A 13,036-nucleotide genomic window follows, 5' to 3' on the forward strand; every position below is an offset into this window, starting at 1 on the left:
TTTTCTGTTAAAGGATGGCACAACTGGCTCTAGAGTCACTGTTCCGTTATCTGATGTTATGTTTTACAGAACTACAAAAATATATATATTTATTGCATATCTATAGAAAATAAAAAGCTGTCATAAATCATACTTTTTATGTTAATGGCATGATATCTGTACTGTAGGTGTTGTGTAGCATATACACATACAGATGCATACCTTTAAATGTTCTCTTTGCTGGGAGAGACTTTTACCCAAGAATGAGCATGGTTTTAGCTTTTCCTTCATTAGGACAGACCGTGCCGGCATCACTCTATTCTGATGAGCTATGGGTAAATTTTTCTGTCAGCCAGAACAAAGTAGGACTGGAAGAAAGTCCCACCTCCCAGGAGATGCCCCAAGGAAGGCAGTACTGTTAGCTTTGATTTCTTGTGGTCCATGACCACAAAACTAATATTCTTATCAGTGCTAAAAATAGTACTGTTTTGGATGCCCAGGGTATTCCGAGTGTGTGCAGTGATGGGGGCCCGTGGGAGGGCTGCTTTCTGGAGCAGTTGCTGAGGGCCTTGCGACATAGCCTGAAGAGCTTAAAGTGGTTTTGGGTCACTTTAAGCAATTGAATCCTGTCCTGCATTTAAACTGTATATAGTCAACCATTTACAGCATAAAATGTTTCTTTAAGGGCATGTTAAATATTTTAACCCTCTGATAAATAGTGATCCTCTCCTGCACTTTGATTTTTGCTTTGGAAACTGCAGATTGCTGGCCAGACTGTGGGAAACCTGATTGATGGGGTTGCAGACCGTCCAGTAGGAACATGTAATTAAAATGCAAGCAGATGTGGCTAGGGCAGATCGTGTTTCATGGAAGCGTTCAGGTGGCTGCGTGTACATGCCATGCGTGATGGATCCGAGTGGTTGGTTTGCACGAGGGCTGTGGGCAGCTTGAGGTCTTCCTCAGCTGTAGCATCTCAGCTTTTAATGGACAGATACAGGCTCTGAAATCCTCAGCACATGTAAACGTTTTTCAAATTCTGCCTTAAAGTTTGTGGGTCAAATAAAAAAAAAAGGAAAAAAAAAAAAAACGCATTTGCACAAAAAGCTGAAAATATGATAACTCTGCATGACGTGTTTCTTGCAATCCTGGAGCATCTGCTGCCAGACGTATTGGAAACAGCATGTTGGGCAAGGGAACACTGAGCTGACACAGAAGCTTTATGCAAAAAATTGTCTGGTGAATTTGTTGTGACCCACCAAATTAGAAAACGGCTTCCCAGCTGAATTATTTATTTCCAAAGTTGTATTTGTTCTTAGTTCTTGTGTAAAATTTCGTTAATTGCTTTATCAACAATTACTGTGAACTGGAAGGAAAAAAGTAAAAATTAATGGTCAAAAATTGGTAAAAATGAAAGTTAGATTTACTCTGTAAAACTGAAATCTTTTTTTAATAAGCAAATATGTAGAGACCATTTTCTACTTTTCTTGAGATACAGACATTTAATCTTTAAAATAATAAAATCTTCTCTCAAAGTTCTTCACATTTAAGGAAAATTTTTCTTCCTTATAGATTCAGAAGAGCAATTCTGTAGAATTTACGACAGTTTTAGATTTGCTTCCAGTTGTGATTTTGTGTGTGTGTGTGTGTGTGTTTTTGTATCAGTTTAATAGGATTTTGTGATAAGGAACAGTCAGACAGTTAAATTCTTCTATCTTTTGCCTGGTGGACTGACCTAGTGTAAGTTTTCAGTATCCTTTGAATGGTATTTCTAGTGTTCTGGTGTAAAACTGGCAATAAAGAGCTGGTTTGTTTGGAATACCTTTTTCCTCTCTTCAGGAAGCTGTGTTGAAATAAGTGCTGTTATAGAAAATGACTTTCCATTAGCTGCTTCAGCTCCATGTTCCCCATGGTTACCAAATTTAAAATAAAATTCCTGTATTTTGTGTGTTCATTTATCTTTTATAATCATCTGTTATAGATTTGTTGTTTGAAGCTGCAGAGACTGCAAAAAGCCCAGCTCTATTGCAGGTGTATTTTCAGCTTATTTCAAATTATTTTCTTAACTGTAGGACTTTGAAGCTTCAACAGAACTGGTCGGCTTGTCTTAACTTGCCAGGACATTCGGCAGGGCAGACAGTAAAATAGCTTCATTTACACAGGAAGCGTAAGCATGTGTCTTCAAAAAAAATTTCTTGATCTTTTCATGGTATCAAAGTGGGAAAACTCTGCCTTATCTGAATGAACAAGTGTATGCTTTCTAAGTTTTAAACACAATTTTGTCCTTTTTTCAGCTCAGGAACCTGGCATAATTGAGGTGGAGCAGAATATAAGTCAAAACAAGCTCGTGGCTCATTTTTCCTAGCTGTGTTAGAGAACAATGGAAAGAGGAATGGAAAGCTCTTTGAGATCGTCGGATAAAGACACAACACTGTTCCGATTGTTACTGTTACATTTATTAATGTTGATTCTGACTTGAGACCCATCCTTAAGTCCTTGGTGGCTCCACTTCAGTAAATCAGGCAGATCTACAGTAACTGAGATCGGACCGTTAACTTTGTCGATATTCCCGTTGACTGAAGCCGAACGAGTCGCTGAAGAAAGTATCATTTTAATGTAAGGGAATAAAAAATTTGGCCGATGTTATTAAAAGCAGCATTGGAAATGGAAATTGGCCATCACGTTGCTATTGATTCCTACTAAGTATGCAACAGCTTGCGAAAGTGAGAAACATAATCGTCCTGAGGGCCTGCTTCTTTCAGCTGCTTAGGTTTTAATACCACGAATCTGAACGCCCTGGCAGTTTTAAGAAGTAAATTAGTTGACGTTGGCGACGGCGTAGAGGATGCCTATGAAGTGCATGTGAAGGGCTGGGTTTTCTCTTCGGCAGCCGGGAGACGCTGTCAAACATTAGTGCTGCGAATTTGGTCTGTTTCGGGAAATACTGTTTTTACATATACTTCTTATCCAAGTAGTATGCAATAAAAATAGTGAGACAAGTTGATGTCTGGCTTTAAGTGCGTGCAGTCAGCAGATCTGCATCAAAGGTAGCTCAACTGTGGTAAGAAATCATGAAAAAAATCTTGCTGTTGTGTTGTTCATAAGACTCATCAAAGAAGTCTACCTGCTGAGTTATTTTAATGAAATGTGTGTCGTGGTTTGCAATTTGGTTTTAACTTCCCATAAAGAAATTATGGAATAAATAGTGAGTGTGTTCATTTCTTTGATTTAATCAGCTGTGCTGTCACACAGGTTTCAAAGGAAGGCTTATTTGATTGAGGAGTGGAAAGCAACTTATTGAGGGAGCAACCTGCTTATTGTATCTTCTCCTTTTATTAATTTCTTTTATTAAGACTGAATGCTTGCTAAAATGTGCCACAATATTATTGGTATGGGATATGTTTCTTGCGATTATTTATTAACGGTTCAGTCGCCTGTGGGAAATGTGGATGTTCTGCTAAGGACTGTGTTAATCAACTTTCTCTCTTTCTGTATTGTCCAGGTTTATGTCATTACAGGAGTGGGCACAGCAGATGAAATTGGAGATGTGTAATATGCTACAGATGGGGTTAACTTGTCCATCTTGTGCCAGCTGCTTGAGGTTTTATTTTAGATAACTTAAAAAGATGAAATCTGAAGAATGACCTTTGATGGTTATTCCTGCTTACCGAACCTCTGAAATCTTTAACCTAAGTCCAACGTTCTTGTGAAGATTTCGAATATGAATTTCATTCTCCAGTAATCTGCCATTGGTGTGCAGACTGTGATACAACGCATCTCTTTAGAGCATTTTTTAAAACCCATTGGGTGTTGGAATATTTGTTTCATCCCCATGATGCGAAGGACATAAGACATTTGACTGCAATATACCTCACTTGAGCTTTTTTCCAGGCTATAGTAGAAAATGTTACAGCTGGCACGTTGTTTAGGCAGTAAATGTTCTTAACGGTCTGTTAAACTATACACTGATTTGGTTGGGAAGGGGGGAGTCCGCGTGCTTTCCTTCTGCCCTCAGTCTACCTTTGGCGTTAGCGCAGCGCTCTCGGGGAGCAGCAGCAGCAGCGGCACGTTTGGTTTGGTGCCGCTCGCCTGTGCCTCCGGCAGCTGGACTCCGAAAAGCCCCGAGGTGCCCGTAAAGGCAGCTGTGCGCTTGGTGGGAGTCGCAAACCTCTCCGCGCTGCAAAAATGGCTTTAAAAAGCCGGTACGTTACTCAGCCGCCGTGCTGGATGCGTGCGGGATGGCCACGGTGTTTTTCAAAGTTCCATTGGGGACCCTAAGGCACCTAAATATCTTTTGAGAATTGGTCTTTTTGTGGCGAGAAGTTTGTGAACAGGAGTTTCAGCAGGTGTCTGTATCTCTGTGCTTGGAAATTAGTGCCCGTGTGATCCTTCCTCTCGCTTCTCAGCCCTGCAAGGGTTGCAGACCTACCGCAATCGAAAATCCTCGTGCAATTCGGCAGATAGCTCTTTAAGCTTCTTGCTCTGCATTTGAGTAGCGCTTTTGATTTGAACATTTGAATAATGCTGTTTTTTCGCTCATGCAGTACAGGCGCTTTATACGAGTAAGCGGAGACCTTGCAGGTGTCGCTGCAGCGTGGCTTTCCTCTGAAGTTATCCTTAATACGCGCTCCGCGCTTGGGCTCCCTGGGCGTTTGCTGGGGCGGGAGGGAAGGGTGGTTTTTCGGTGCTGTGCTCCCGGGGTCGGGCTGGTCGCAGGTGTCGAACAGCGATACAAACGCGGTGATAAAAGCCCCCCCCAAGCCACCTGGAGTCCCTGCTGGCCCCGGCGGGTAGATGGTGCCAGAATAATTTCCAGGCGCCTGTTCTGTGCTCCTTGCCAAGCTGTTGGCTCGGGTAATCCTTTTTTAGGTGTGAAGTCTGAGGGAAACTTTCTGACAAAAAAAGATAATGTTTGGGGAGATGGTTCCATTCTGCTCAGCAAATTTTTGCTTTACTTGATGAATTTAAGCCCAACAGGTAATTATACCTAATTTTCAGCATCACTCCCTCACTGAAGTCCCTGAAATATTACTTTAGATTACATTTTTTTTACATTAAATGGTTGATTAAATTGGTGCAATATCGGAAATTTGATCAGCATCACAGAGGTTAATTTTGAAGCAATTATTGTGATAATTTCTGTGGGATTCTCTACATTTCAGCTGGATACTTTTCCTATAAATATTTATTCCTCATTTTTATTTCCAAAAAAGAGGGTTGGGTTTGGTTTGGTTTTGTCTCATAACTGGGAAGGAATTATTTGCAAAGAAAATGAAGGGCAGTTTTTGCATGTTTGGTCCATCATGGATCCCGTACTTCACATGCATAAAATTTTGGACTGCTGCATGTTGACAAAGGTACAAGTGTCTTGGGGGAGAATAAACAGACCCTTTAGTCTTTTTTTTTTTTTTTTTTTTTTCCTTTCTTTCTTTCCTAGAGATTTGCTACAGTTCCCTGGAGAAGAAGATACAGATGTTGCAATGAAAATTCTGGCTCGGTGGACTTCTCATGGCCTTGAAGATGTTCAGCTAGCAAATTACTCTGTTTTGCTTGACCTGCCGAGCTCCTCTTTGAATACAGTAACTCTGAGAAGCAGCGGTGAATGCTTTTATCCTAGTGGACGACAGTGCAACAGAGAGACCAAAAAGCTTCACAGCCGAGACCTGCCATACTCGTACGCAGCGTACTCTGCCAAAGGGACTCTTGAGGTAACGCGAGCGTTTCTGTCGGTTTTGGTGAAATAGAAAACAGCGTTTGTTGAGTTCTGCTGGCAAAGTATGCATGGTCGAATGCCCAGCCTGAAGATGATAAAACATATTCAGGTAAAATAAAATTGGCCCAAATCTGAATTCAAAATTAAAAATTAGTCAGACCTTAGTGAAAACCTTACAAAATATTTCAAAAAGAAAAAAAAATCTGAGTTGATGAATTAGCATCTATTGCTTGTCAACAAAAACATTTTGCATTTAGGATTGGTTAGTTTACAGGTGAAGGGAGATTTTTAGATCATCATCTTCTAGTCTCTACCATCTTCACTGGCTACCTTCCTATATCTGCTGCCCAAATACATTGGGGGCACACAAAGGGGCAGCCATTTCCATTACCTTCCTGAAATACTATAAATCTGAATAAACATTTCTGAAATGTAAAACCTGCAATGTAAATTTCACTGTTAATTGCATTACTGTTTTCTTTCTCCTCTATAAAATATAAAATATTGTGTGTTGCCCACAATGATGCAGAGGAGATGTAGTCTTAGTTTATTTGACTATCGTTTAAAAGAAAGATTTGTTTTCATGACTCAGAACATTAATAAAACAGGAATAGGCTGCAGTAGCTTTTGAGTTTAGGGGATACCTCTTCCAGAATACCTTCGTACTTTCTGAATGTCCTAATCGTGTTTATAGCGTATCAATTCATTTCTACCAGTAAAATGTTAGTTGTGTGTTTTCCTTTTGGAAGTGTTGCCCGTAATTCATAAAATGTTTTGCACTGTGGAGATCTTGTAGTGGGTCAACATGGGGAACATTGCAGGGTGTTAGCTCTCTCATTTTATGAACTGCTAAAATATTTTGAATTTTAGACTGAAATTCAGGGTTGGTAGAGAGAAATCTGAGGGTTGGTAGAAAGTCGGACCCTTTCGGTTTCTTGTCCTGAGGTCTGCAAGCTTCAGTATCTCTTTCTTAAAAGCATCCAAGCTTTTTAGCCCAAGGGATTCCTGTCATTCAGAGGAGTGGGTTGGAGTGGAGCTCCGGGTCTCTGGGAGCGACGCTTCTCTCCGTCTCCTTTTTCTGTGTAGTTGCAAGGGTGAGGCAGGGGCACCGCCTGGACCGCCGGCAGGGACAGACACATGAACACGAGGCACGCTATGGTCGATACTGAGCGTTTATACCTCTGAGCGGAGGTTTCCCAGCGATTTCCCGATCGAGGCAATAGTAGCACAGGTCAGCCCCAGGCACCGCTGAGTGTCGGTCCGTCGTGAGGAACGCTGTGCGTGGGGAGCCCTGTATGAGGTTTTTATGTACTACACACGTGCAGTGAGCACACTGAGCTCGTCATTAATCTCGGTTCAAAGCCCAGGTGTAGCACCACACCGGCATGGGCCCAGCCACGTGACTGTGGGTCAGCGTGCCCTGTTGATGCTCCTTGTCCCACGGAACGGTCTGGCTAGCTTCTGTCGCCTATCTCCTCGATGTTCTTCTGTGTTTTTCCATGCAGTACTTCATGTTCCTGCTTTCCAGGTTGAGTGTCATGCTCATTATCTCATACAACTTCTGTTCCAGGGCTCCATCACTTAAAAAACAGAACAAAACCAAAATACTTAATAGTGAAGTTTGTTCTCAAGAACTGAAATGAAATAGGCAAGGGCAAGTCTTAACCTTCATGATGTGTGTGCTGTAATTTCCATGGGCAAGCAAAAAGTACTAATGAAAGGACTTGGCTTATATTTGATGGAAAGCTCAATATGTGATGTTATTTTCTTGTACTAGTCTAATAAGACTAGTAATTGCAATGAGATAAAAATGCAGTTGTGGCCTTCAAGATTTATTTCATGAATGTAAATGTTGCTACTAGCAAATTCATCATATTAAGGAAAATCCAGGGTCTCAGGGAAAACACTGATGCGCTTACCAGCTACAAATGTACCAGGCTTAGTTATGCTTCAGGATGCTTTTCTCTATGCTTGGATTCTGCAGGGATCAGGACTGTGTGTATGGTTGAAGCGCTCATCAGTAGGGTGTAACCTGGCTTTTTTAAGGTAGAATCTCATACCTGAGCCAAAGATTGACTGCCTGTTTGCAGTTTTTATAGTCAGTTGTTCAAGATAGCCTTCCTCCATTTCAGATTTTTTATTATTATTATTATTATTCAAAGAGTTTGCCCTAAGTGTCTTTAGGTCTGCAGAGCTTTGCCTTGAAAGGGAGATTGACCTATTTGTCAATAGCCTCTAGGCTATGGAGAAATTGGTAGTGATTTCAAGCTTATGCAGAAGTCCCCACTATTTAGATCAAGGGTGTTAGACAATCCTTAAATGAGAAGTAGCAGGTGGTGGTTGTTGCTGGGATCAGCCTTCGGAGGGAGACATAATTGCAGGCATCAATAGTACCAATTTTCTGTTTTGAGTATGTTGTAGTGGGTTGTGATTGCAGCATCTTGAGGGTTTTCCTGTAAAAAGGTATCCTTTTAACAGCTACTCAATCTGGATAATTTTCTTACAAATGTTTTGCAACCATAATGGAGAGTTTCTATTGTGTGTGGCATAATTGCTAAAGCTGCTTCAATACTGCTGCTTCATTGTATCTCTTTTGCATGTTTGGTTTGCTAGAAGTTCAGGCAAATAAAGCCATTATGTTATTGCAGTCTGGCTACCAGTAGAGCTATAGTTCTTCTTTCCTTGTGACAAGGTTATTTGTGGAATAGCAGGACTCATTTTCTTTGAAGACCTGTCATGTCCATTCATCATATGGCCATTGTATATGAGCTGTCCAATTTGTGCTTTCTGGTAACAGTCTAAACAGCATTTGTGATATCTTAAATCTACTTCAAAAACCTACTTAGTGCCATTGTGATGGATGGTGCACTTTACTACTTCTCTATAATTCATTGCGCCCTGAGAAGGTGACACTGTTTACCCATCATGGTGACAGGCAGGACAGCCTGCTGCTCTAAAGAGAGCTGTCTTGTCAGGTTTGAAATAGATATTACAGTGGTTATGTAAATAATGTGCATAGACCAGGTCAGTTTAAGGAAAAAATGACTTACGTGAAACATTTTTTATAGAACTTAAATCTTTTATAGGGTTTAAACCTTTGGTTTGATGTAAACAAGAAAGTTACTTTGACCAACAGAGTAAATAAAAAGGGAAATTACATTGCATCCAATTTCTGTATTAAAGCAAAATCCAGCGTCAAAGAGCAAATCTAGCAAGCTCCAAGTGAATGCAGCTTGGTGAATCCAAATGTGGGGTTCCTCGCCTCTGCTTTGCAGCATTTGTCTGCCTCTGGCAGAGCGGTGGAGTTACGTGCTGGGGAGCTGTCAGCTGGGACGCAGAGACGTGGCTGTGAACCTGCAGAGATCAAGCATACTCCTTTCAGTACCAAATTTGTACGTTGTGTGACTGTAGGTGCACATTGTAGCCCATCCGTTAACATGCACATTAGTGGCCTCCAGAGCTTAGTGGAAAGTACGGACGGATTTCGCCTTGCATGGAACCACAGCAGAAGGTTGGGTGATACTTAGCTGATCTGGGTGCGTTGTTTAAAGCAGGCCCACTGAGTACAGTGAATTTCAGGGAAAGGCAAGTGTTTAGTTTTGGTTTTGTGATGTTCATCTGCTCTATTCCCTGTTTCTCTGGCAACTGTAAAGGGAGAATCTTGGCAGATGTAACGGTTGGGGTGTTGAGACAACATTGAGATGGCTAATTAAAATGAAGATTATATTTACTCTGTATTCCCTCGCTTTCAGAAATTGTTTGTGTGACCTGAATTTTTCCTGACCTTGCTTTCAAGACTTTAAATTTACTCACTCTTTGCTTTATGGAAGTGTACAAGGAACTTTTGTCAATCCTAAATCTGCTATAATACCGTTAACAGAAATGCTTGGTTTTCTGTATTATATAGCACTACTCATGCTACACTCCAGCTGACTGACTCTTGAGGAATAACTGTCCATCTTCAGGGACGCTCTGATGTTCACAGCACTCGCACCAGGAATGCGTTGACCCGGCAGCTTTCTTCCATTTGATCGCATTCGGCTTCGTTGTGCTGGGAATGTGATTAGCGTGCCCTTGTTAGCTTAGCTTCCCTCCAGCTAATCAGTGTTAATTTCCTTAACACTATTTCTGAATTAAAATTGGAGTCAGCAGGTTGGCTTTAGAAAATTTTAAAATATTATTCTGCTCCAGGTTATTTTGATCCCCAGGCAAAATTTCTAAATGAGCCTTCTGAAGCATGTTCGCGTGTATGTCTCCTTATTCCAGTGGCAGAGAGTGCATATAATTCAGTTTAACTAATCACAGCCTCTCACCCAAAGTCTTTCACTCATTTTTGATAGCACATTGGTGCAAAATATCAAGCTAGAGGGAATCTTGATACAAATGTGCATTTAATTCTTTTAGGCATGCCAATTTAGTTCATTATCATCTCTATTAACATTTTCTTAAATTTCTTCACTGAAGAGACATGTACTAGCTAAAATGAATCTTTAGCTACGGCAATCAGTTTGCAGACGGTTAGGGCTATAGGTTGAATAACACATACGCATGAGAAGAATCATGTGATTTTTTGTAAAATTTACGTGCTTTAGAGGGACTTTATTTACCACTCTTTTATATAGGAGTTTTTCAGAAACCTCTTTCACAAATAATCATAATTTAGACCACTGCTCTGTATACCAAGTAGGCAAAGCAAATTTTCAAGACAATCAAGAATATGAATTTTAGAGTAGAGTTGATCTTTAAATAGAAGGCAACAGTTAACATTAACTAGAGCACAGCTGCCAATCTGTTACAATCACATATAAAAAGCTGTGAAATGCAATGTGAAGGTTATATAATTTAAAGTTGCAATCCGGAACTATGAAAATGATCGCTGAAGAGACTTGCTGCAGAAAATCTTGTCAGTTGTCTGGCATGTATCGTACAATCCTTAATAAATAAGTTGCACATTTCCCTAAAAATAACACTAATAGTTTATCGCGTGCAAATGCTCAGTTAATATCACTGCAAGATTTTGTGTCACTGAGGGGCAGGGTTTCAAAGATGCAAATTGCTACTACTGCAAAACCTTTTGCTGTTTTTGAATTGCCTGAGAATATTGTACTAATACTGGAATAATACTGTACTAAGGTTTTAGTATATTAGTAATCACCTTTTATAATAAATAAGTTAATATAATTAATAATTAAGGAGGAGCCAAAGGTGAGGAATCTGGATACCTACAGATGTAACAGATCGCTATAATTTGGACCAGGCAAGCTGCAATTACCTGGTCAATTCAGCAGACTTTATCAACCTAGTTACTCTTCTTCCATACTCACTTTTTATTAATGGTAATTGGATGCAGGCCTGAATACCAAAGTATGCCCAAGTGAAATGGGAAACTTTCCACAGAATTGAGAGACACCTTTTGCTTAAGTAGTGCTAGCTTACTGGCCATCTGCGTTTCCTTTTCGATGTCCTTTTTGGTAATATGAACCTACCTACAACATACCTGTGTTTCAGTGCCATCACATCGTATGATGAAGTTGCCTTTGCTCAAGTTTGCAAAGGCGATGTTCCTCGCGGGCTTGGAACGCCAAGCAGACTGCGGTTTCTACTGTGAGCTATTTGCTGTGTTTTTTCAGCGCTTTTTTTTCTCGATCTTTTTCTTTTCTTGAATTTTTTCCAGTATTCTGAAAGCTTATATGGCCTTGGAGGGATCTCACTTACAGTAAGAACAAAAAAAAAAAAAAAAAAAAAAAAAAAAAAAAAAAAAATCCCTACCAGGGAGAAAAAATAAAGCAAATGTTTTCAGTCATTAAAGAATGACTAAGGCAAGAAAGGGGATGTAGGAAACAACTGCAAGTGTTATAATGAGAACTAACAGTAGTAAAAAATATTTTTGAATTTCATCAATCCCTGTCCTACAAATCCCACAAAGACAAAATGTAGCTGCAGTGTTGAGGGGAAAAAAAATAGCAGTGGTTTCGTGCATAAACTATAAGGATCTGGTTAAAATGCTGCTCATGTTTGTGATATTTATGAATGACTAAAATACAATATCAATTAAGCTCTCACTTTTAAGTTAATTTTTGTGGAAGAGAAGCAAATATAGAAACTTTCAGGAATGCTATCAGTGTCAAAGCAACTGCAGCTGGAGGCAGGCTGTCTTGTGTTGCACATCCCTGCTGTATGTGGGAGCCTGACCGCGGGAGTCTGGCCCTGGCAGTCCTCGCAGTCAGGCAGGCACCCATGAGAGTGCGGGTTAGGATAATTTTTTTTAAAAAAAAGAAAAAACACTTTTCTGAAATATTGCACTTTATTTTTTAATTTTAAAAATAGAGGAAAAGGCTGAATACCAAAGGTATCTCATGTGGGAGAGAACTGGCAGCTAGAAATAATCGGTGACTATTACAATCTTTGATGCAGCATGATGAATGTTAACAGTTGAAGCCTTGACAATGTGTTTTACCTTAATAGTTATCTGTATCTACCAGTATAGCTTTTACCTAAATATGGTACAACATTTTTTCAGAATTTTAAAATGTATTTCCTGTAGTGTACTAATTTCAACTCCTTGAATGCTTTTCTACAGGATTCTCTCATTATTAAGATCTTTTTAATATTACAAAATGAAAGTCTCATTGAGAATTCAAAACAAGTCTCCAGATTTTCCCTCTTGGTGTTAGGAAGTGGTGATAAGAAGTCCGAATACTATTTTCTAATACCACCACTTGAAAAGAGTGAAAATAAGATCTTATTAAAAATAAGGCTAAGTATAGATGACATGTTGCAACAAATAATCTAAACTAATTGAGGTTAAAGCTACTATAAGAGGAACAATTTGATCAGGACAGATGTTAGTTATGAGTCTAACATCACTGTTGACAAAGTTTGATGTAAAAGAGCAAAGGATATACTGGGTTAGGTAGAGACTGCGTTGGGGAATGGAGGAAGCCTTGACACAGAGCCTTAATAGTGGGAAAGACCAGAAAGCCAAGAACATTTCTCTCAGAAAAAAACCTCTCTGAAGCAAGTATCTTTTGAAAACTTTTCAGAGGAGAATGAAGAAATATGCAGAATATAGTTTCAGCTCTGATACAGCTGGCTCAAAAAATATGTGCGAACTGAATTCTTAAGAATACGTGTGTGTGTGTATATATATATATATATATGTATAAAATATATATATTTTTATATATATATATATTTTTTATATATATATAAAAAGACCCAGTTACAGACCATTGGCAAGTGTAAGCTTGATATCCAGGTGTATTTGGTTGAAGTCTGTTGGGTGGGTATGTGTACTGTCAAAATCTCAGAGCCTGTGCACTGGCACAAAATGTCGTGAGAAAAAGC

At 39.7% G+C, this 13,036-nt stretch overlaps 1 protein-coding gene across 1 annotated transcript in view; it reads left to right on the forward strand.

The window, feature by feature from the left end:
• NAALADL2 (N-acetylated alpha-linked acidic dipeptidase like 2) overlaps positions 1-13,036 on the forward strand; it is a 358,090-nt gene that overhangs the window by 129,894 nt on the left and 215,160 nt on the right. The window contains exon 3 of the mRNA XM_062582696.1: positions 5,414-5,684. Within this exon, the coding sequence (XP_062438680.1) occupies positions 5,414-5,684 (271 nt within the window). The remainder of the gene's footprint in view (positions 1-5,413; positions 5,685-13,036) is intronic.

The sequence above is a fragment of the Rhea pennata genome, chromosome 9 (assembly GCF_028389875.1).
Source record: "Rhea pennata isolate bPtePen1 chromosome 9, bPtePen1.pri, whole genome shotgun sequence".
NCBI lineage: Eukaryota > Metazoa > Chordata > Aves > Rheiformes > Rheidae > Rhea > Rhea pennata.